General features: G+C 45.6%; 1 protein-coding gene across 6 annotated transcripts in view; it reads left to right on the top strand.

Annotated features, from left to right (window-relative positions):
- PKHD1 (PKHD1 ciliary IPT domain containing fibrocystin/polyductin) overlaps positions 1-24,943 on the top strand; it is a 495,803-nt gene that overhangs the window by 27,573 nt on the left and 443,287 nt on the right. For all 6 annotated transcript variants that reach the window (XR_010728191.1, XM_066252548.1, XM_066252523.1 and 3 more), the window contains exons 11-23: positions 698-768; positions 4,620-4,721; positions 5,963-6,058; positions 8,468-8,609; positions 11,852-11,966; positions 12,939-13,217; positions 14,633-14,722; positions 14,811-14,901; positions 16,300-16,442; positions 17,919-18,049; positions 18,842-19,017; positions 21,916-22,054; positions 23,976-24,100. Coding sequence is in view for 5 of the 6 variants with exons in the window: in XM_066252548.1 (XP_066108645.1) it covers positions 698-768; positions 4,620-4,721; positions 5,963-6,058; positions 8,468-8,609; positions 11,852-11,966; positions 12,939-13,217; positions 14,633-14,722; positions 14,811-14,901; positions 16,300-16,442; positions 17,919-18,049; positions 18,842-19,017; positions 21,916-22,054; positions 23,976-24,100 (1,700 nt within the window). In the remaining variant the exon portion in view is untranslated. The remainder of the gene's footprint in view (positions 1-697; positions 769-4,619; positions 4,722-5,962; positions 6,059-8,467; positions 8,610-11,851; positions 11,967-12,938; positions 13,218-14,632; positions 14,723-14,810; positions 14,902-16,299; positions 16,443-17,918; positions 18,050-18,841; positions 19,018-21,915; positions 22,055-23,975; positions 24,101-24,943) is intronic.

The following is a 24,943-nucleotide window of genomic DNA, read 5'->3' as shown; positions in this document are numbered from 1 at the left end:
CCTCCCCTCCCCTCCCCTCCCCTCCCCTCCCCTCTCCTCTCCTCTGCCCTCCCCTCCCCTCTCCTCCCCTCCTCTTCTTCTCCTCTCCTCTCCTCTTCTCTCCTCTCCTCTCCTCTCCTCTCCTCTCCTCTCCTCTCCTCTCCTCTCCTCTCCTCTCCCCTCCTCCCCTCCCCTCCCCTCCTCCCCTTCCCTCCCCTCCCCTCTCCTCTCATCTCCTCTCCCCTCCCCTCCCCTCCTCTCCTCTTCTTCTCCTGTCCTCTCCTCTCCCCTCCCCTCCCCTCCTCCCCTCCCCTCCCCTCCCCTCCCCTCTCCTCTCCTCTCCCCTCCCCTCCCCTCTCCTCCCCTCCTCTTCTTCTCCTCTCCTCTCCTCTCCTCTCCTCTCAAGGAGGAGGAAATAAAACGAATATCTACTGAGTATCTGCTATAGGCCAGCTCCATATCAAGCCCTTCCACATCCATCATTCCATTTCATGCTTTCTGTGAAATTGGTATTATTATTTTCATACAATCATTTTCTATATGTGAATACACACTTTTTCCTGTTTCTATCATCCTCTAGCCATCAAAGGAGCTGGTATTTAAACTGTTCTAAAGATCACTGGAAGTTAGTTTACAATCTTCCTTCTGGCAACCATTTTCTTAAAATGTAATTTCAGATGATATGTTCACCCCAAACACAATTTTGTCTTTCTTGAAGGTCAGTGGTACACAAGAATGCATGGCTGGTCAGCGCTAAGCAGGACCTCTTCCTGTACCAGACGTTCTCAGGTACTGTTCCCTTTACCTGAAGCCCTCACTCCTTTCTTCACGCCTCACTGAGGGTTGGACCCTCCTTCCCTTCCTTTTGGCCATTTCTCTATGACCATTAACACGGGAAGCTGTCCTGGCCATCATGGATGATCCTCTGGTTTGGGGTGAGAATGAGTTGCTTGTATGAGGGTCAGTTTTAGTTGCTATCTTAGAAAGGCTCCATCCTAGACTCCCATAAAAGCCTCTGGGGATAGACTGGTGAGGAAGAGGGTGGCCATTCTTGTTCTGAAAAATGACAGAAGAGAGGGAGCCCTGAACAATCTAAAAGCACATATTTCCGGTTCCTTTAGCATCTCACCTCTGAGCATTCGTTCAGCAATTTATGATTTGCTGTTTTATGATTTTAGCGTTCACCAACGCTAAACTACCGTGTTGCTATTGATGAGTAAACCTCCATTTGAAGAAACAAATGCTGAGAATTAGAAAGTTGCATGAAACTGTGCACTCCATTCAGTGGTAGCACGCTGGACCTAAAGACCTTAGATTTTAGGCTTGAATACAATCCCAAAGCCACTGGGGAAATGGCTGCGAGGAGGCTCAGAATCCAGAGGCAGCAGAATCTACTTCTGCCAAAAGTACAAGACATTTTGAAGGTCATGGTGCAAATGCTATTCACACCCTTGATAGCGTAATTCTGCAAAAGCAGGATTTCTACCCTTGCCCTTTAGTCCTTTAAACGGGGTAACTAGTCCCTTTTGGAGTAAGTTTGAGGGAGCACAGAGGTGGTGGAGAGAGTGACAGCAGCAACACAAGGAGTTTCATGATGGGAAGGCCCTTCCTGAATGGGTTACCTACAATCTCAATATTTATTTCATTTAACTATAAGATAGATGATCCTAGCCTAATTATGCAGAAGAAAGACTCAGAGAGGCAAAGAAATCTGTGCAAAGTGCCTAGTGCTAGAATGGGCAGACCTAATTCCAAGCCTTGTGCACATATCAACATACTATGGGAGGACTGCTCGCCTCCCGCCCCCCCCCCCCAAGCTCCACTGTGAGCCTGCCCATCAGTATCGAACCCTGACTGTCAGACAGGCTGACGGTACCTCTGATCATACAGCTATTTCATACATAGTTCCAGCACCAGGGTCTTCTTGGGATGTGGAGTCTCAGGCCAGAACATCTTCCTAGCAGAGGAGGCTCTGGGGAGAGAGAATGTGGCCAGTGCCAAGGGCCCAAGCTGAGTTGAGGTTGGTTAAGTCATCATCAGCCTTTCTGAACCCCAGCCAACCATCTATGGAGTGGACAAAATGTTATTTGTCCTTCTAACTCTAAAAGTTGTTGGAAGAAGCAGATGAGCATAATCTAGGGCTTATCTCCACATCAGTGCGATCATCAATCTCCACCAGTTTTACCTCCCATATATTTCTTAAATATGATGTATCCACTCTGCCTCTATGACCATTGCTTTGACTCAGGACTTCATCATGTCTTGCCTGAATGCTGCAGAAGTTTCTAAGGGGCCCCAACCTGCCATTTGTCCCTGAGGATCCCTGCGCAGCAGAGCCACCACCATTTGCACACCTGATGCCTCTCCCCTGCTCACCAGAGGCTCCCCACCCCCTGCAGGGAACGCCCACGCTCTGACACCCCCCCCCCCTTGTCTGCTGTCGCAGCTCCACCTTCTCTCCTGCTCCAGGGACACTCGAATGCACTGTGCGCCTCCTCTGTCCACACACACCCTGAAAACGCCCTTCCCCATTATTTCCCCTTCACTTGGCCAGTTCGAATGTATCTGTTAACATTCAGCTCAGATATCATTTCTAGAAATTTCTTTCTACTCTACCGTATCTACCACCCTCACGTAAACCTCTCCTAGGCCCGTTCATCTCCTCGCTCTGATTTCACGGAGCCGAGGTATGATAATGATATGTTCTGGCACGTGCCCTTCCTCATCCTTCCGCTTCCCTTGAGGATGGGAACTGTTTTGAATTCATCTTTCCATCCCTTGTGCCACACCACACAGTAGGTGCTCTGTGAATGTTGAAAAGAATTATAAAATAGTTGGTAAAAAGAAAGGAGTTATTATTATGTGGTGAACATTGATATTTGAATGGGGGGATCCATCGTTGCCCCCCATATGCCTCCTCTGCTTTGTGTCAATGACAAAAGTGCTGCACAGGAAATGCCCTGATAAAATTCACGTTTGGAAGTGGTAACCATTCATAATTAGCTCTGCGGCCCTTCAATTTATCATAGATCACAGCTCCTCCTTCCCCTTGAGGGAATGACATTTAGAACTGTCAAAGTTTGATCGTGGAAGAGGAAGGGGTCAGGAAAAGTGAAACCCTTCGGGATATGTGACATACTCCTGCAGGGTTGTGAAGCAGTCAGGAGGCGCGTGAAAGAAGTGGGCGTGGAGTGGTGAGCCGGGAGGTGAGGGAGCACGTAGGCTGGGAGGAGAGCAAATGTCCCCAGGACAGTGTGACCCCTTCTTTGGTTCAGAGCACACTGCAGACTCAAGTGGACGAGCTGAGGCTTTGCCTGATGCGTGCAAAGTTGATTCCTCCATAAAGTATAACGAGGGGTGGGATTCAAATACTTCAACAACCGATTCTCTGCCCTAATGACCGCTTTAAGTATAAAAAAAGATATACTGAAAGGTAGTTTACTATTTCATACATTTAATACTTAAATAAGAACAATAAAAGAGGTACACAAAATTAGATTATAAGAGTTTTAAAATATTAAGGAAAAAATATTAACTAATACCTGACAAAAAACAATAGAACTGTTATTTAAGCTATTTCCATATTGATTCTTTTTTTTTTTTTTTTTTTAATTTTTTTTTTTCCATTTTTCTAAAGCTGGAAACAGGGAGAGACAGTCAGACAGACTCCCGCATGCACCCGACCGGGATCCACCCGGCACGCCCACCAGGGGCGAAGCTCTGCCCACCAGGGGGCGATGCTCTGCCCATCCTGGGCGTCGCCATGTTGCGACCAGAGCCACTCTAGCGCCTGAGGCAGAGGCCACAGAGCCATCCCCAGCGCCCGGGCCATCTTTGCTCCAATGGAACCTTGGCTGCGGGAGGGGAAGAGAGAGACAGAGAGGAAGGAGGGTGGGGGGGTGGAGAAGCAAATGGGCGCTTCTCCTGTGTGCCCTGGCCGGGAATCGAACCCGGGTCCTCCGCACGCTAGGCCGACGCTCTACCGCTGAGCCAACCAGCCAGGGCTCCATATTGATTCTTGATTGATGTCCTCACTTGCAATGTTTTTCACCTATAGATGGAATAGACATTTCCACAGGAGCTTAGAATACACTGTTGTGCAGATGAACATTAAAAAAGAGTAAGGAATGTAAATTTGTGATTTCCACATTGGGCTGCTGCCCAGGCACCCACCTTAGAGAGAACCGTGATTACAAGTGTCATTTTAACAACTGGTTCATCAAACTCAACAAAAATTATGTATCAGTGCTGGACCGGTGTGAACCAGCTGAATCCTACCACTGAGTATAACTTCCTGTTCTGTGACTTGTAAATAGAGTCCTTGCAGTCAGATGACAGATTCCCTAGGAAAGCATTAGGTATATAGGTATTTTTGCCGACAGCTCGAGTGCCTGCATTATTCTTTCCTTTCAAATATTGATCCCGTATAATATATGCTATTACCCATATTGTTATATGTGAGTCCTTTTTTTATTACACACATTTAAAAATGACTATTACTAGAAAAAAATTTCAACTATGGCTTAGTCTTAGAAAGTTATGGAAAGACATAAATTATTGATAGTTTCTATTATTATATTACTATCTGGGTCACATCCTGGTCTATATTCAGAAGCTCACCTTCCTTTTTCCACTTGCAGAAGTACTGTCTGTGTTCCCAGAGACCGGCAGCCTTGGGGGAAGAACAGACATCACAATTACAGGAGACTACTTTGACACTCCTGCTCAGGTTACCATCGCAGGTAACTAAGTTGAAACAGCTGAAAATAGGTCACTGTTTTAAAGGCTGTAGGAGCATATGTATCTCTTACAGCGTGGGGGTGCGGAGGTTGGGGGAAGCTATCTTTGTCTCTTCGGAGGCACACCCCCCCAACACCCCACCCCACTCTCGGGTATTTTATCTGTGCTCGGTTGAGACCAGGTGGGACTGTGGTCCTGCAGCTCTGCGAACATCTAACAGGAATAGGATGTCCTGCAGACACACAATTCATGGGCCTTTCCCTCGGGGGTCCCCATCCTGGGAGTAAAGAGAGGGAAAAGTACAACCGCCTCTTCACAAAGGTCTGCTCCCGCTAAGAGGCAAGCCCCTCCCTCTTCCCCGCCTTAGGCCTCTCGTTATGGAGAGGGAGGAATTTCTCTGCGGATCCCCCTGGAGACCCCAGTGCAAATCCTTTCGCAGGACCTATCTCTATGGAAGCATCCTGCCGGGTGGGATGCTCTCTAGTTCAGGGGTCTCAAACTCGCGGCCCGCCGAACAATTTTGTGCGGCCCGCAGACTAATTAATCCACGAAGTTCAAAATATTTTGGATAAAATTAAGTAAGCCTAGGGGCCTACTTGTATTTTTCATTTCTCTAGCATCCTAGCTAGATATTAGCTTAGTTAACAGCAGTTGTGATGCGAACTACAGTTTCTGGTCGTTTTGTGACACTGAAAAGTGTTGCGTAACAGTTGCCTTTTGTAGACCTAGTGCGGCCCACCGAACCGCTGTGATCTTGCTCTGCGGCCCACATGCTGAGTTGAGTTTGAGACCCCTGACCTAGTTGGTGACCTCAGGGATGCAGGAAAATGTCCTTGGCGCTCGTGGTTACACTACCCTCCCAGGCTCAGCTGAGGCCCCAGCCCATCCTCCGTGATGGCCTTGCAGGCTTTGTCCCTGACTCTGAGCTGCCCTCTGCTCTGCTGCTCGGTTCCCTCCCTCTCCCGCCTGGCCCAGTTGGGTGGCGCCTTTGCTGCACTATTTACATACAGTCAGCCCTTTGCCTTAGAATAGGAGCCTGTCCACTTCAGGGTGGTCCTGTCGCCTGGCCATCAAACCTACATACTGATGGCTGTACCTGTATCTATAGCCCGAGTGACTACATTTTCCTTTCCTTTCCAATATCAAATATATCTATCTAATTTAAAAAAATCTATTTAATTTTCTAATTTTAAAAATTCTATCTAATTTTAAATATCTGTCTAATTTTAAAAATTCTCCTCAGGCATCCCATGTGATGTTAGACACGTGTCTCCCCGGAAGATTGAGTGTACCACCTGGGCTCCCGCGGCTGGAGCAAGGCTGACCGCCCCTCAGGCAGGTAAGGGAGTCGCTGGGGTTGCTCAGTGACCTCTGGTTACATTCTAACCATGATGGGCTTGGAAATACGAATGGAATTGTTCGCATTCTGTCCCAGCTTTTGATTGGTTTGCTCAGTGAGTTCTGGGTCCATGATACCAGGACCCAGGGCTTCCATTTCGGGGGCGGGGCTCTTCGCTTTTTTCAGACGCTCCATGACACTGACACTGCACTCCTCGTTCTGGCCAGCCAGATGGCCAAGGGGGTCGGTGGAGGCCTGGGTCCAGGAAGCATAACTGCAGCCAAGGCACTGTTATCGGGAGCACTCAGGCGCACTCATAACGACAGCATCAGACAAGGCCAGAGCATGGGGCACAATGCGATGCATTCAAGTATTGTTTCTCCTTTCCCTGAGGCGTCTGTCTGCTCCTCTGAAAAGTAGGGATGTATTGTGACATTGCCACCAGTTTGTGGCTGAAGTGAGCGGAAATGGAGAAGGCGAGGTTCCACCTCTCTTCCTCCGTGTAAAGCTTCTACTGCTTAGCTGCTTGTTTAAAATACCCCACCGGGGCCCCTTTCTGGTAAGCATTAGAACCAGAGGCTCAGTGCCGGTAGCCGTAAGGGCAGCTGGCCTGTTATGTAGCTTGGAACCACAGGCCGCACAGCTGTGACTCTTACCTGTCCCCTGTCCCCTGGGGGGCTGACTCTATGATCAAACTAGGGGCAGTGAACTCAGCTCCGGAAGCTCAGCACTTAGAGGGACAGTAACCCAGCAGGGTGGAGAAACCTTTCTAAAGAGAGGCCATTCAGGTGTGACAATGCACGCACAGCTTTGGCACGGGCATTCCCCAGGTCCCAGACCTGCAGTATTTTTTCTCAGGGACAGCTCCCATCCAAGGGATCTACCGAAGCAAGTGTTAGAGACAGTGTGTATATTGAGTCAGGAAATGGAGAACTGTCCCCTGCTTGGGGTGAGGGGGTGGGGGTCCTGCTTTAGCTACTTGGGTAGTGGTAGGATAATTTCCTGAATGCAGGTTCCTGAAAGTTAACAATGTCCTTTGTGAAGATGCTTGAAAATTTCTGGTAGTAGAGCAAATTATTATGTCAAGTCTACGGCCGTACCAGCCTGAACTCGCCCGATCTCGCCCATATGATGTAAAGCAGAGGTTCTCAGTGGTTTCCAGGGGGCATTGGCAACATGTGACAGTTGCAGCTGGGAAGGTGGTGGTGGTGCTACTGTCCTCTAGTGGCTAGAGTACCAGGTACCACTAAATGTCCTTCAGTGTCCAGGACAGCCTTCATCACAGTTATCCAGCCCAGAATGTCTCTAGTGCTGAGGCTGAGAAACCTCAAGGAATGTATTAAAATATGCTCTTATTTTTCTGCTTATTCCTTACCTATTTCCCCCCTTTACAGACTAATGAAGAGTAATAGTAGTAGTTTAAAATAATAATTACCCTAGTTGTCCTTTATTGAATACTTAGTATTTATGTTCTTTGTGTATGCAGTTCAAGCTCCCTTAGTCTTCTCTCTTTTTTTTTTGACAGAATTGTCAAATTGACTCACTTTCCTTCCAGCTTTATTATGATATGATTCACATATATATCAAGTCCCTTGGTCTTTTCTGTGTTATCTCTATTTATTTTTGATCCCATGCATGAGAAAATAAAGGCATTAAACAATTTGCTGGAAGCTACACATTTGGTAAAAGGTAGAACTGGAATCTGAATGCAAGAATATATGATTTCACAGCTTTTACCCTCAATCCAAATTTTTTTTCCAATACTGATTGCATGCATGCCCTTGATCTCAGGGTTTGCATAATAGAAAACACAAATCAACAAGTGTAACGTCGTTGAGAATGCCACACAGTAGCTGCATGTCATATAATTTGTTCTATGTGCAAGTCCACAAACTGAGGCCCTGATGTGTGAAAGTGGAAGGGTTGCCCATTTTCTTGGGGAATGAAAGGGTTTTAGAGATAAGACCTTCCAGGCTAACTGACCCTTAAAAGACACTGAAGTCCACTCCTCACCACTAAGTCCCAAGCACACGATCACATCGTTTCCTTTACTCAACCACAGTATTTGCTCGTTTACATTTTCTCTGGGTCTTGGTTTCCTTCTCCAGACACTCCCGTTAAGAAGGGCCTCCTACCCTTCTCTGGTCCTCTGAAACTATGTCCCCTTTCCATTCCTATTCCAGCCTCTCTTTGCAGGAGGCTAATTCCTACACCAAGCAGTATTTTCTGCTTTCCAGAACATTTGTACTCTCTGTAGAGGCTCTGACATGGCTTTTTCATCTGGGTCTCAGTTGACTCACCTTTCTGGTTAGCACGTGGGTCATCCTTATCCCATTATCTGAAGTAAAACAGTTACTCAACCTAGGGGGGAATGCTGTCTGGTGTTTATGAAGTATATGTGTCTTACAGGCAACCGTGGGCTTCTTTTTGAAGTTGGAGACGCTGCTGAGGGCTTGGACCTGACTGAAGCTACCCCTGGGTACAGGTGGCAGATTGTCCCTAATGCCAGTTCTCCATTTGGATTTTGGTCAAAGGAAGGGCAACCTTTCAGGTACACTGTAAGAAAAGTGGGAGTCCATATCAAAAGCATCTTTAGTGGCCTAGGTGAGGCTAGGAGACAGATAAGTAAGCAATAAGGTTTCCAAGGTAATATTTATAACATCTACCAAATTCACAACAACAGAGTTTGACTGGTGTGTTATCCACCAGTATTATTCATGCTAGTATACTCCAGGCCCTTTATAGGTGCGTGCTAAAATTTGAATCAAAAGATAGATTTCACATTTTATACAACTTAGTTTACTGTCTGCTTTGGAATGACTATCAGTTGAAATATTGAGCTGAGTAGGCTAAGAGACTTTAAAGGGAGCAGGGTAAAATTTGTGGCAGGTACGTGGTTAGGAGCTGAACTCACATCTGAATGATGCCAAAGAAAGATGCAAGGATTTACCCCTTGGTCGGATGAGGAGCAAAGGCTGAGAGGCAAACAGTTCTGTTGGGACAGCCACCCAGTGTCAAAAGTCAATGCAATGGCTGGTGTAGAGCAGGGGAAGCTATTGTAGGTTCTGTGAGACGTTGTTTTCAGTAGCAGTGACTGCACTGTGATTAAGTTCTTTTAATTCCTTCAAGGATATTGCCCAAAATTTCTAGTTATTTTAAGTGGGCTTAAAAGTATAAAAAGTTCAGAATTGCTTAGACACACTATTTCCCAAATGTATTCTCAGCGCATATATAGAGGCATAGATCCTGTACTGTGTGATCCTTTACTCTTTTGAAAGAAGTTGGTCATGACCCTTGAGTGTGAATTCCAGCCATTTTGTAAGCTGCTCCAAGAATTTGGCCATATTAAATTTTAATTCAATTGGGAATGAAAGACTTTGTTCCCTGTTCAGGAATTTCAGACATAGAACAAAGCAAGCAGGGAAGGAACTCAATGAACAGAGTAGAGTTTCTTTGTCCCAGAAGCCTTACTAACTACTTACCTACCAATATATGACTTTAAAATGGCAATTGTCATCTTTTATGACATCTAATAATGCAGTTTTATCATAGTTTTTGAGGACCATCAATAACGTTCAAAGGTGAAGATTAGCTTTTAGCTATTTAGTGTCTGAGGGGTATTGAGAGAGACAAACCAACTCAGAAGACAAAAGAGCATTTTGAATATATGGTACAACTTGTAGGGTATGTTTTTTTAACTGACATTTTGAGGAGCCATAAACCAAAGAGTAACTCCTGTTTCTGTCATCCATTTCTTGAAAATTCAAATATTTTATCCTGACAAGGCAGTGATGCAGTGGATAGAAAGTTGGCCTGGGACGCTGAGGACCCAGGTTTGAAATCCCAAGGTCACTGGCTTGAACGCAGGCTCACCAGCTTGAACGTGGGGTCGCTGGCTTGAATGTGGAATCATAAACATGATCCCATGGTTGCTGACTTGAGCCCAAAGGTTGCTAGCTTGAAGCCCAAGGTCTCTGGATTGAGAAAGGGGTCATTGACTTGGCTAGAGCCCCCTGGTTCAGGCACGTAGGAGAAAGCAATCAATGAACAACTAAGGTGCCACAACTATTAGTCGATGCTTCTTATCTCTCTCCCTTCCTGTCTGTCTGTACCTACTTGTCCCTCTTTCTCTCTCTCTTATTTTTTTAAAAATAGTTCAAATATTTTAAACAGAATATTGGAATATTTATTAATTGATCATCATTAGTTGATAAATTAATTATATTGATGAACCTTTAAAATAATTATTTTCAAAACTATTTCAGCAAATATTCTTGATATTTGTTAGAGTAGTTTAATAATTTTCTTAGCCATATCTGTATTGAATACTAAGTCACTAGAACTTATATTAAACATTTAAAAAATATGACCGTGCAACATTGCCTGCAATCTTCTTTAAAGGTTATGTATTTTAATTTGAAATTGCTAACATGTGGACCATGTATCTTTATAATAAAAAAGGGCCTTTCTGCAGGTGTCAAGGTATCTGGTAAGTTCAGAGCAAATTCTCTGTGTGTGTGTGTGTGTGTATGTGAAATATAATTTAATTAGTAAACCCCAAACAATTAAAAACAATTTCCTGGTCACCTATGTTAAATACAACATTGTGTTCAGTCTTGTGAGGGTTAGAAGGTCTAGAACAAGGTCATTATCCTTGAGGAGTGAGCACCTTCGTCATGCACGTGTACAGCCACAGAGCAGGACAAGAGAGCGTGCACTGAAATCTCTCACGGTATCCACGTGTATCTCCTGATCTTCTTACTCAGCTCAGTTGATACATATTGTGTTATTACTATGTCCCAGGCCTTCTAAAATAAATTCCCTCATGTGATACAACAACTGAGGAAATATTTGTAATTTTCAGATAAAGAACCATAGTTGCTAATAGCTAACATGGTGTTTTTAAATACCGTACAATTATCAAGTAGCAAAACCAAGCTCTGAAGTTTTCTGACTTCAAGGCTTGTGATTTCTCCCTAAGTCTACGTAGGCCACAATATGGCACCTGTCCATTTTCCCCATGGGAATGTGGTGTCTTAAAGAGGACACACTAGCATTGTAAAGCCTCACATAAATAAGCACCTGTTTCTATGAAGTTAATGTCTGCATGCGGGAGAGGAAAGAGACATTTCTCTTGATGTCATTTGGGGTCATGTCTGGTTTGTCACTTTACTCTTCCTAAAGAACTGCACAGTATGGTCTAGAAGTCAAGTGAGATTATTTGGCAGGAAGCATACTAGCTAATACATGATTATCCACATACAGTGGCAACTACACACAGACCGAATACGATGTGGCTAATGTCTGACATCAGTCAGAAGGGTGATCTAATACAGCTTGTGATGTATGAATGTGTGAGATAAGGAGACAAGGAACAAAGGTTCTAGATCAAGTCAGAGCAATTTCTGATCAGTGATCTCCCCTTATTTCTAATGATGAGAATAATATTTACTATTGATTGAGTTCCTGCCGTGGATCAGTCCCTTCGCTGGCTGTGTGAAGTAGGTTCTCAGCTAAGCCTCCAGAGAGCCCTATGCTGGAGCTACCACTTTCCCAAGGAGGACATGCCTGCAGGGGGCGCTGTGGCTGGTGTGAAGAGATGGGTTGAGATACGGAGACTAGATGGGCGCCCCAGCTGTTTCCAGAGTGCTCTGGCCGCTCATGTGGTGCAAGAGTCAAGTGTTTCTTCCTCATTCCCATAAAGACAAACGAAGAACAAGGGCAGCCATTCACAGGGTCAGTGACTCAGGGCTTGGGTGCTCTCCTTTGATGCTGTGTTCCTCTGCTTTGCAGAGCTCGGCTCAGTGGGTTCTTTGTGGCCCCAGAGACAAATAACTACACTTTCTGGATCCGGGCGGATAGCCAGGCTTCTCTGCACTTCAGTCACTCAGAGGATCCCAGGGCCAAGGTATTCCCCATCTTCCTCTTTTTCTTTTCTTTATCCCCAGTCTTTCAATCATTAAAAAAAAAAGCATCAAAACTAAAACTCTTAAGTTCTACTAATAGTTGTAATATTCCATTAAGCAACAAGAAATTTTAATATATATTCTTTTTGGTGGGCGGAGGGGTTTACTAAAAAAGTTTTTTTTTTAAGTTGATATATAATTGTCATGCTTTTAATTGTGGATAAAGAATTTGGTTGAATGTGTTGGCAACTACTCTTTATTGAGCACTTGCTGTAAGCCAGGCACGATGAAACATTTTTTATATATTGCGTCTCTAGCGTTTTTGTGAGCTATGTGGAGTTATCCCTATTTTCCAGGTAAGAAAATTGGGATTTAGAAGGATTGTATGGCCAATCCAAGGCTGCTTGGATGATAAGAGATGTATTTAGGATTCAAACTCAGATTTCTCTGGCTTCAATACTTGTGCCTTGTCCATTAATATTAGGTGGGGATATGACCAGTGTTCTGTAGGAATTTACCAATCAGTTTTGAAGGATAAGAAAAGGTGACTTTAACAAACAGCCAAATTCATTAGTGCTACTGACAAAAAACCAAAATATCTTTTTTTCAAATTATTAGTATGCTTCTATTCAATTATTTTGCTAGTTGGCTAGAGAAACATGGATTTTGATGTGATCAAGTCATTCTTGATTTCTCGAAGGGCTTCCTATGAGGTTATCTGCAGCATCCTGTAGCCCTAAAGGTGCAGGTTGGCTGTTCCTGCCCACATGTGGCTGTTCAATTGAGAAAGAGAAAGAGAAGAAGGGATGGGGAAGCATAAACACCCACAGGCTCCAGTGTGATTGGGTTAACTTGTTGGAAAAGGCACACCCATCCTCAAATCCCTGTTAATAGCTGTCCAGACACTCGCTGTTTGAGAAAGAAATGCTCAGCAACTTCACAGTGTTGATTGTGGCATGTTTGCTGGGGCACAGGTGATGGTGGCCTCCATCAGGGGGGGAATGGCTGACTGGTTTGACTTCTGGGAGCAGAAAGGGGATGAAGGGACCTGGCAACAGAAGACCCCCAAGCTGGAGCTGTTGGGTGGAGCCACGTACTACCTGGAGGCAGAGCATCATGGGAATGCCCCCAGCACGGGGATGAGAATTGGCGTTCAGATCCACAACACCTGGCTGAATCCTGATGTGGTCAGCACTTACCTTCGGGAGAAGCATCAGATCCGAGTCCGTGCTCAGAGACTCCCAGAGATCCAGGTCTGCCTCTGTTCCCCATCCCATGGGCTTAGTTAGGTTCAGGGGCTGAATTCCTAAATGGATGTAGTGTTGCCTAGTGGAAGGATCACTAGCTGGGATCCAGAAGAGTTGAGTTGTAATTGTAACTCTGCTGCTAAAGAAATAGGGTATCTATCCCATAAGGCTACATGGATGTTCAAAAAAAAGGGCAGAGTCTTGTTATTGAGATGACCTTATTCATGGACTTAGTTTCAGGAATTTAAGGTCCAGGTAAATATTCTTTTGGAAGCTTGCTCCCTGGAGAAGAGACAAGGTCCTCCAAACGTCCACACCCACTGTGCATGCTAAAGCTTGTGCATACACCAGATTTCATAGCCTTTTGACTGAGTCAGTTCCTATTTCCATACATGCTGTGTTTACTAAGTCTGCTTTATAAAGTTCAAGGCATTCGGGTCTCACAGTTGTGCCCCATATTTGTGTTAAACAATTTTGGTGCATTTTTGTTGTTGTTCGTTTTTTGATGTACAAAGATGAGTCGGTATGGGCTCTGCCTTGTAGGGTCATAGTCTAATGGAAAAATATGTGCACAAACAGCCACAGGAAAAAGAAATAAGAAGTGATATAAGAGGATGGGTTCTACCCATAGTAAGAGTGTAAGGTGCCTGACAGGGAATGTATTGGAAGCAGAGCAGAGATTGAATAAGACTCTGAGAGGGACGTGCCATGAGGCGGCTTCTCTGCCACGCTACCCTGGGAGAGGTTGCTCAGTGAGAAGAGCTGAAAGCGGGCCAATCAGGGGCAACATTTAAATCTCACACTCTGAAGAAAGGGGAGTGTTCCACCTGACCAGGCAGAGGCACAGTGAATAGAGTGTTGAACTGGGATACTGAGGACCCTGGTTTGAAACTCTGAGGTCACCAGCTTGAGTGCAGGCTCACCAGCTTGAGCTGGGATCATAGACATGACCCCAAGGTTGCTGGCTTGAACCCAAGGTCACTGGCTTGAGCAAGGGGTCACTTGCTCTGCTGTCGCCCCCTGGTTAAGGCACATATGAGAAAGCAATCAATGAACAACTAAGGAGACTAAGGAACTTCAACAAAGAATTGGTGCTTCTCGTCTCTCTCCCTTCCTATCTGTCCCTCTATCTGTCTCTCTCTCTTTCTCTGTCACATAAAATAATAATAAAAAAAGAAAGAGGGGAGGTTGCATAGATAAATAGGGAGACAGACATATACATTATTGCAAGACAAGTTTTTTCTTTTTTTCCTTTTTTTCAGGTGATAACACTGTGTTCTCCAGATATTTCTAGATGAGAGTTAAAAAGAAATCGAAATGATTATAAAAAGAAAATAGCAAGCCAGCGAAGTCTGTTCTTAGATGATCTCTTTGGCTTACTTAACACACATCACTGAATCCTGTTACTCTTGACTTTTCAGAGGCTAACTGTGTCTGGAAGAGGGAACTTCTTCCTTACGTGGGACAATGTCTCTAGCCAGCCAATCCCTGCAAATGCCACAGCCCATCAGGTGGGAACCTCCTCTAAACGATGGGAGGTGGGGGAACTTGGGGTTGTCTTTATGCCCGTGGTATGACCTCCTGGTAGTTTTTCAACAGATTCAAACAGCCATTGAAGAGTTACTTGCAGTCAAATGCCTGCTGGAACCCCTTTCGGCTAATATCCTACTCCGACTTGGATTTGAACAAGGTGCTGTCCCTGGTTTGACAAATTCTGACCCTTGTCTTTATCATTGTCTCCCCTCTCTCTCTCTCTCTCTCATGTAAAATGGGAACAATCTTTATTTCCCCTCCAAGCTACTAACAGAGTCAAGTGGAAACACAGAAACTGGATTTGGACACTGAGCAGCCAGAGGGGCTGCCGGCTGGGGAGGGAGCTGCTTGGTGTCGCACCCTCCTGAGCCGTCAGGTTAGAAACCAAGCCTGCTGGGAACTGAGGAACGGTATCTCCAGCCACACCGTGGGAAAAGGGCAGGAGATATAGGTGGGAAGTGGCAAAACAGTACAAATCGTATCTAATTTAAATTGCATCTTGAATAAAGAAATTACTACATAAACCAGTAATCTCAGCAAATTATAACAATGAGAGGGTATATTTTTAAATGACTAAGGTGAACTAAGTTACAGTCGATACTCCTTGTCTTTTTGCTTCTCAACAGTTTTATGTGTCATGGTACCCACAGAAAACGGTAATACAGTAGTTCCCCCTTATCCAAAATCCCCACTCAATGCCTGAAACCTGGCATATACCATTTTTTTTCTATATGATAAAGTATAATTTATAAATTAAGCAAGGAAGAGATTAGCAACCATAACAGAATAAAATAGAATGATTATAATGACATACTAGAATAAAAATGTGAATATGGTTTCTTTCTTTCGCAAAATATCTTATACTGTACTCACCCTTATTCTTATGTGATGATGCGATATTATAAAATGCCTATGTGATGAGATGAAGTGAGGTGAGTAACGTACACACTATGACACGATGTTAGGCTACTATTGACCATATTGATATTTAACAAGCACTTTACAGCTTCTCTTTGGCATATCTGAACCGCCAGCATCACTACTCCTGTGCTTTGGGGTCATTTTAAAGTACGATAAAGGTTACTGTGGATCTGATAACCCAGATGGCTACTAAGTGACTACCAGGAGGGGCATGTCTACACTGCGGTGACACTGGACAAAGAAATGAGCCCCCTCTGGGGGGGGGGGACAGCGTGAGATTTCATCATGCTACTCAGAGTGGCATGCAATTTAAAACTTATTAGTTGTTTATATCTGGAATTTTCCATTTACTATTGTTGGACCACTGCTGACTGCTGGTAACAAACTGTGGAGAGTGAAAGCACGCTGATGGGAACCTCCTGTATATATTTAATGTTCCAGGGTAGACGGAATGGATTTTTCATAGCTGGAGCCTCCAACCTGGGGGCTGCCGGATACCGTAAGCCCTGCCCAGCTTACCCAAGGGCTGGGGGGCCAATATCACGGTGAACCCATAACTTATTCTCTGGACACATGTTAGGAAACTCTGTCTATTTAACATCTTCTCTTTTAATTTTATTTGAACTGCATTCAGGCCCAGAAGGTTCTAGCTTTGATGGGGACCTCACCAGCGGGACAGAGCCCTTCTGTGGGAGGTTCAGCCTCCGTCAGCCTCGACACCTTGTCCTAACACCCCCGGCTGCCCAGGAGGGCTCCTGGCTGGATCAGGACACACATGTAAGTAACAGCGTGCATGCTTCCAGGCGAGGTGGGAAGGGAGGGGTTGCTGTTACTCTCAGGTCTTGAGATGAAGAAACAGAAGCACCAATGAGTGGTGACTGTGATGTGCCCACAGCGCTTAGGGCTGAGGTTCTAGGTTTCCCAGTGCTGTCTCAGGGCTAAACAGACACCTCCAGTCCTCCACCGGCTACTTGTTATGTAGAAATGCCTTTGAATTGGCTGCGAGACTTATGGAACTTTTTATATGCTCTAGACAGGGGTACCAGAAGTAGTTTTGCAGCTTTGAGTATGCAATACAGACTTTATTCTTGCATTGATATTTGTTTATTATTGTATTATTTTCTACACGAACAACTATAACCCTACTCTTCCTTTACCCTGTATTGTCTTTGCTCTCTAGCTGTGAGTGCAGGCTCTACAGTCAGACTATCTGACTTTGAATTCAGATTCTATACCCTGTGTGCCCTCAGTGTCTGGTTTTAGTTTATTGGTCTGAGAAGTGAGTAACAAGGTTGTCTGCCTCTGAGTATTTTGGTGCCGATGTAGTGAGTTCATCCAGTAACTTGTCTGTGCAGTGGTTAGCCCTCTGCTAAGGCTAGATATTGCAATGTATTATAGTCACTGTTATTACTGATGGATTGATTGACCGACACGTTTCTTTAATCCCAACACCCTTTGTGTCAATGTCATGATCTCATTGCCCCGCGGGAACCGGAGTGAGCCTTCCTGGGTGGCCGCGCTCAGGGCTGTGTTCGCAGTCCTTTCATAGCCCAGTGGCAGCGGAAGCCAGCACTAAGTGGTTCAGGCCGGGCACTGTCTCCCCGCCTTTCCTGTACAGCAGAGGCTCCCAGTCGGCATACGTTTGCCTCTTAGAGGAGAGCTGGCAATTTATGGAAACATTTTCGGTTGTCACAACCAGGTTAGTGCTGCTGGCATCCGCTGGCTCGGTTCCAGGGATGTTGCTAAAACATCCACAACGCACAGAACAGCCCCCTCGCAGGTAACAGTTATACAATCCAGAATGTCAGCAGTGCTGAAGTAAAAAAAAAAAAAAAAAAATCTGTTCTAAAGACTTTATGAGCCAGACGATTTTGCTTAACTCAGAGCTAGAAACCAGGAACACTGGGGGGGGGGGGGTCAGAATTCAGGAACTGAAGCACAGAGAACGTGAGGGACTTGCTGAAGGTTGCACAGGTACCTGTGACAGGACAGGGTTTCTTCTAATTGAGACACTAAAATCGTCATCGTCAAACAATGTGTGAGGTGTTCAATAACTCTCTTTTGGACAAATAACAGTTTATTGAGATGACTTGTCCCTCCAGCCAGATTGGTGAGGTCCAGCAGAACGGGGACTGGGCTGACCCCCTCGCAGCATGTGGCCGGGTCCTGGGAGGCGGGCTCTCCTCACTACACATTGCTTCAGTGGCTGCTTCCTGCTCAAATAGAGCTGAAGCCCTTATTTGGTGTCCGTAGCTGTGCATTGCATACAAAGGCCACCTGAATAGGATCCTGAAGGTGACTCTGTCCTTCACAACCGACCTTCAAAACATCAGTAAGAAGAACATCACCTGTGACTGGAATCTCATGAGGACCAGTCCTGAAAGGTAGATAATCTACGGGGAGGGATGGTGGGAATTGTGCCAACTGGGATGGTTAGCTCTCTTGCGGACGGTGGCCTACCTTATATTTAAACCTCAGATATTAACTAACCTGGGGTTCAACAGAGAGGAGAAAAAAATGCAGCCCAGAGAAGTTTGACTTAAGAGCAGTTAGTTATTAGAAATATAATACTTCCTAGAAGAAATCTGACATTTCTCATAGGGATAAAGTCATAGAACCTAGTATTTGGAAGAGGTGTTAGAGAACTTTCCTTGACATTCAGATGAGAAAAATGGGGTCTCAGAGAATCTGTGATTCACTGAAATTCACTTAGCAAGTGAACAAGACCCCGGGATAGAAATCAAGCGTCTTGATCCCTGGATTCATTGCTCTTTCTGGATGTCTCTTATGGGTTTTGTAAGTGATTTTAAGCCTAAATCGTCCGGTAATATCCAGGAGTATTAATCTTCCTCGTCGTTAGAGACTAACGTGATCTGCTTAAGACACACAGTGACTGTATATTGTAATTTGAAAAAAAGATGTTGAAATCGAGTGTCATGAATGAATGATCGCCTTCAAATGCGGTTCACTGATGTGCTGTCACAAGCTGAGCCGAGCCTGGCTTGGATCTTTGTACCCCTGGCATCCCGGACTGTCAGGATGCCGGAGTTTGCGGGGCCTCTCTCCTGGACACATAGTTAGTGCTCAGGCCCCCACTTTCGAGAACTGGGGCTCTCGTGGAGGAGGATGGCAGATGCACAGGGACAGGCCATGTTCACGGTGAGCTTGATTTTCAGCTGGAACTTCACTTGCATGAACCTCTGGAAGACCTGTGTGCCTCGCTCCGCGCGGTTCCAGACGCACCTGGCAAACTCCCAAACGCGGGCTCATCAGATTCACCTCTTTCCTTCGGCTCAGGAGGCGGGCGTGTTCTATGTGGATGAAATTCTCATTGCAGACACCAGTCTAACAGGTGATCATCGACTCCTCTCTCCTCCATGGACCTGCCCATCCTATGCCAACTTTAAACTTTTCTGCCAGGGGCTGCTGTTCTCTTAATGAAGAGGTAACGGGTGACACTCTCCACCTCACCTGCCTCAGCTCTACAGAGATGGGGTTGGTATTGTGTGCGCTTGGCTCCTGTGTTTCTCTAGTTTGTTCCTCTTCTTTCCTATTCACTGAATTACCTATTCTTGCTTCTGGTACTTGTGTTCTTGCCCCAATTTTACTACTTCCTGGCTGAAGAGCCTTGTTTTTTTTTTTCACCCATAAAATGGGCATACTGAGGTCCCTGCAAAAATTAACTGAGATATAATGTAAAGCACTCATCCTAGGTCCTGACCATAGTAAGTGCTCAGTAAACATGAGAAATTATTATTACTATTAACATTATTATTACTGTTAGGCGGGCAGGATTTCTCTCTCTCTCCATCAAGTTAATATCTGTCACACAAAGGGCTGGAAGAACACGGCAATGTTTGGCCAAGTAAATGGGCTAATGGTCTGATTGACAACAGACTGACCGAGAGTTAGAGGGTAAACATATCCTCAGGAGACTCGCCGCGTCCTTCTGTCTATCTGGAGTCCTCCCACTTATCATTTAGAGCTCAGGCCTGGCCTCTTTCTCCACCAAGTCACTTGACCTCCCGTAGGCACAGCGATCCGCTGGTCTTCAGGACAAAGTGCTCGTCAGGGTCCTTCTGAGACTGGCCACACCAGGGGAAGGGAAGCCCCCAGGCCAGGCAGATGGTGCCGCAGGCTACCGGGGCCTCCAGGCTTCCAAGTTTTGTTTACTTTCCTTTTTCCAACAAATCCCTGCGACTTTGGGGCTCAGTGTTCCCCCTTAAGTAGCTCTTTTCTCTCTCCCAGGAGAAAAAAAGAAAGAAATCAGTCATTTACATTTTGATTCACAAAATGTTTTCAGTCCTCTCCTATAGCATCGCAGCGCTGAGGGCAGGTGTTTGGGCGTGGCAAGCGAGAGGACCCCCTTTTAGCCCTGAAATGACATCATAGCTGATTTAATCAAAATTCTGTCTCCTCTCTGTTTCAGGGGTTTAAGTGTTTTGTGGGCATCTGGGTCAGACTGAGGCACTGCTTACTTTAAACTGTTTATGTTCCAGCGTACAGAAGATAATATTCAAATGGTGTCTCAGACACCGGGCTGGGGCCTTCAGTGACCTTCAGGTGCTGCCCAGATTCCCGGACAACTGAGGGCCTCACTCGTTCATACACTTGAACTCACTGATTGGGAAACTCAGGACTAGAATGTAATGGGTGCCTTTGCCCTTTTTTTCCTTTTTTCCCTTAACTGTCACCTTACACCTCCAAACCCTCAAAGCACAAGGTCCAGGGCCCTCTCTCACTGCCCCCACGTCCCTGCCACCAAATGCTCCAGGATCTGGGACCCTGTAGGGGTGAGGAGAGGAGGGAGGCAGAGCGGGGAGGGCAGAGACAGGAAAGAACATTGCAGCGGCTCCCGTGAAACCACATTTCCTGCTTTGACTGGTTCCCCTGCCAGCAACGACTTTGCTTTGAGGACTATTTAATGGCAAACATAAACTCCACACAACTGGACTCGATATTCATAGTTAATTGTGTGACGTGTATCTGATCAAAATAACACTTGATTATATTCTCCCACCTAAATGTCCCCCGCGGAAGTTGTTTTCATCTAGTGGTAGCTGCCATTTATTTCTCACTTACTTTTAGAGCCCCGTGAGATGGTCCTATTATCCCCATCCTGCAGATGAGGAAACTAAAGCTACAAGGGGTTGAGTATCTTGTCCCAAATCCCAGAGCTGAGACATGGAGGGGATTAGAACCTAGAGGTGATTGATACCAAAGCCAAAGCTTCAGTGACTCCGTGTCCAGCTCAGTGAATCAACATCTACGAAGCACCTGCTCTGTGCCCAGTGTTGCACTGAGCATTGGTTCTGCAAAGATGCTGCCTTGTAAACTGCTTACCATCTCAGTGTGCTGTCGTGGGGAAGAAGCTGTCTTTTCCACAGTGCCTAGTGGGAGCCAAAGCTTCAGTGACTCCGTGTCCAGCTCAGTGAATCAACATCTACGAAGCACCTGCTCTGTGCCCAGTATTGCACTGAGCATTGGTTCTGCAAAGATGCTGCCTTGTAAACTGCTTACCGTCTCAGTGTGCTGTCGTGGGGAAGAAGCTGTCTTTTCCACAGTGCCTAGTGGGAGGGGGAGGATATGAAATTACACTGTGCTGGTGTAATTTCATTACAATCTGCCATCCCACGAAACTCTCACTGCCACACAGATTCCCGTTTTACAAATGAGAAATGGCCTCAGAGAGGTTAGGTTGGTTAGCCAGATGGTAATCTAACAGAAGTGGGAAATCAGGATCTCAACAGTGGTCCACCTTAACGCTTGCACTTTGTCTGCACGTGGCCTGCCTCCACGCTGTGGATGAGCTGTGAGCGCCGCCAGTACGTGCCTTGTGTGTTCGCTGTTCTGAGGAGGGTCAACTGTACCTTTCTGGAGATGCGAGGGGCCTTGGAAAAGAAAGGAGAACAGGGTAGCCCTTCCCACTGTAATAGATGATCTGTGTAAGGGGTCCTCCTATGGCCTAGGGAGTGATGATCATCTGGGTTAGGGGTTATTGAATTTTGCTGTGAAATTAGACTTTGTCTCCTTATATCATGACCTTGCAGTTGTTTGTTTATTTATTTATTTTTTATTGGTACTAAATGCCTGCCTCCTCTAACTTTGCTCTGCATCCAGCAGATGGTAGGAACCTCAGCTTTGACAGCGTGCTGAGATCTAAGTAACTCAGCATCTTCAGCTGGGACTTTCCTCACAGCTGGTCTTCCCTCCTGAGTTACTTGGTGATAATTCGATCCTTGGTCTCTAGTTTCTCAGGCTGATTCAGGAACAGCTCGCCCTGGTGGCCACCTGGTGGAATCGCTCTCTGTGGTGGGATCCCCTCCAGTCTACAGTGTAACCTCCTGGTTGGCGGGGTGTGGCTGGGAGCTTCCGCTCATTTCCGCAAGGTAGGGAGCCGACTCTGCTCACCTGTCCCTCGTTAGGGTTGCTAGTTGGCCCTGAAGGACACAAAAGTGGGACTTTTATTAGGAAAAGCCACCTGTTTTGATGCTTAAAGCAATGCTTCTCACTCTTAAGAATGCACTATCAGACACCTGGAAGTCTTGTTAAAACAAATCGCTGAGCCCTAACCATAACATCTTTAATTCAGTGGGTTTCGGGCAGGGTCTGAGAATTTGCATTCCTTATGAGTTTTCAGGCAGTGCTGATTTTACTGGTAAGTGGATTTGTTTAAAAGCAGTTGTATGTTTATGCTGTTTAGGGGCTCACATTACCACTAGTTTCTGTTCGTGCTTTTCCTTCCATTCCTCGTGTAGTCATCTTCCAGGAATTCATTGAGGCTAAATGAAAGATCAGGAACAAAAACAGCGATTTCTGAGAACTGACCACCAGATGGCACTAGAGCCCCATAAACACGGCTTCTCCTTTAAATAGTCCCGCTTGGTAGCCAGGTTTACAAAGCAGTAACAGGATCAGGCTCCTCTAAGCTCCTGGAACACCTGTATGCTCTAATTCGTTGTGGTTTGTTTTTTTTTCCATTTTTCACTAGAAGCGAAGTAGGATGGGAAGAATTGAGATGCTCTGCCTTTAAAATTTCTTTTTTCCCCAACTCCCCCTCCCATCTATTTCTAGTAAGTTCCAAAATTAGTGCTCACACGTACATCATGCTTCAGACAGTGGCTGGTGCAGAAAGCTTGACTTTGTGCTCCACTTTCCTTGACGTGGTTCTTGGGGCAGGAAAGAAGTGAAATTTATCAACAGAATTAAAGAGAACTTCTGTGGTAGAGAGGGGGCAGCCACCATGTCGGCCAGCCTGCAGGCCTGGGCTCCAAATGGTGAAGTCGTTAACTCTGAAATGACAGGGGCTACTTTAGGTTATTTTGAATAGGTTCACACTTAGAGTAGGCCTCACAACCTTCTTTCCTGATGATTCCTCGAGTCCCTTAGCTCCTTCCAGAAGTCTCCAGCCTGGAAGAGGCAGGACAGCCTACAGACTGGCCTCTCTTAGATTCCTGTCCCAACACAGACAGTATCACTCTGCCTGCTTCTGTCTGGTTGTATGCGTGCACGTCAGCAGGTAGTAAGTACTTAATGCTGCTGACAGACATGAGATAGATATGCTCATTGTGGAAAATTTGGGAAATATAGCCAAACACTTAGAAGAAGATAAAAATCACTCAATCTCTTTACTCAGAGATCTATTAACTTATTGGACCTATATTCTGACCACCTTACCCCCCGCCCCCAAGAAGTTTTGGTTTACATATATACATGTGTGGATTTAATTTTAAACCTTTTATTGGGATCAAAAATAACATACTGTATTTGTAACATGTCCTTTTCACCTAATGGCATACATTGAAATTGGCCCCCTTTCATTCAACATTCCTCTATAATATAGTTTTGAATGGGTAAATGGTATTCCATCTCATGGTGCGTCACAGTTTATTTGGACCATTTATTGTATTAAAAGCAGAATTAGATAGTCAGTGTGTTTGTCCAGGGGTGTTAGGCAAGAACCTGGCTGCTGGCCTGGCCCGTGTTTCAGCTGGAGATTTGGGGAACGGGGCAGTATCTGACACTGACTTTGCATTTGGCTCTGCAAATGGGGTTGAGGATACCAAGTTCCCCGTCCACTCTATGCTCAGGGCCAGAGCCGTGGAGGCCGGCCGCGTCGGTCTTCACTCTGGGGCCGGGTGACATCACAGTTTTGCTGCTGGGACGGGAGAGGGGCACCTGATATTTGGGAGCTGGTGCCCACAGTCTGGAATGGTGGGAGACTAGCTGTTCTTTGTGGAGCTATGTTCTGTCTGGAGCCGCCTTCTGGAAGATTACTGTGGCTAATGTTCAGTGTTTGATGTGTCACAGCTCTGTGCCCACTGAAAGAGTAGAAGAATCCGGAATGGTCCAGGTGACAACGCAGAGACTACAGAGAGCAAGTCCACCTTTAGGAGGACACTTCCGCATCCAGCTTCCTAATACTGTGATTCCTGGTAAAGGGGCTGCTAAGGGTGGGGTACAACATTTCTCATTGACGTTTCCAGGGGCATTCCTAGGCAACCAACACGCATGAGATTGTCAGGCAGGGTGACAGACTTAAAGGTATTTTTTTTTTTTTTTTAGCGTCTGAAAATGACCTCATTGAAATTAAATATCTGGACAGTAACAATTACATATCATTGTTACTGTAATCGCAACCTTCTCATTTTATAGATGTGGAAACTAAGTAGATTAGCTTCCTGGGGCTGTCATAACAAAAGACCACAAACTTGGTGGCTTAAAATAACAGAAATTTGTTCTCTCACAGGCTGGAGGCTGGAAGTCCAAAATCAGGTTGTTTTGTTTCCTGGCTTTTTGGCTAAGATCATGTGTAAGATGGCTGTCAGCAGGGCTGTGCTTTTTCTGAAGGCTCGTGGGGAGAACCCATTCCTTCCTCTTCCAGCGTCTGGAGGCAGCCGCCATCCCTGGGCTATGGCCACATCACCCCAACCCCTGCCTCCATCGTCACGTTGTCTCTTCTTCTGCCTCAGAAGCCCCTCTGCCTCTTTCACAAGGATACCTATGATTGCATTCAAGGCCCCTCCTAATAATCCCACATAAACTCTTTTCAAAATCCTTAACTTAACCACATCTTGTGCTCTTTATAAGGTAATATGAACTCTTTAGCCTGATAGGTAGCATTCCTAGGTTCTGAGGACTAGAACATTGGCATATCTCTTTGAGGACTACTCTTCAGCCGACTACACTGCTGTGTGCCCAAAGAGCCAACAAGTATTGATAGTTGATGACAGGGTCCAGGTATGGACTCTGGTCTTTGATTCTCAGGTCAGTCCTCC

The sequence above is a fragment of the Saccopteryx bilineata genome, chromosome 1, assembly GCF_036850765.1.
Source record: "Saccopteryx bilineata isolate mSacBil1 chromosome 1, mSacBil1_pri_phased_curated, whole genome shotgun sequence".
NCBI lineage: Eukaryota > Metazoa > Chordata > Mammalia > Chiroptera > Emballonuridae > Saccopteryx > Saccopteryx bilineata.
Note: the sequence above shows the minus strand (reverse complement) of the source record. Positions and strands in the feature narration are given on the sequence as shown.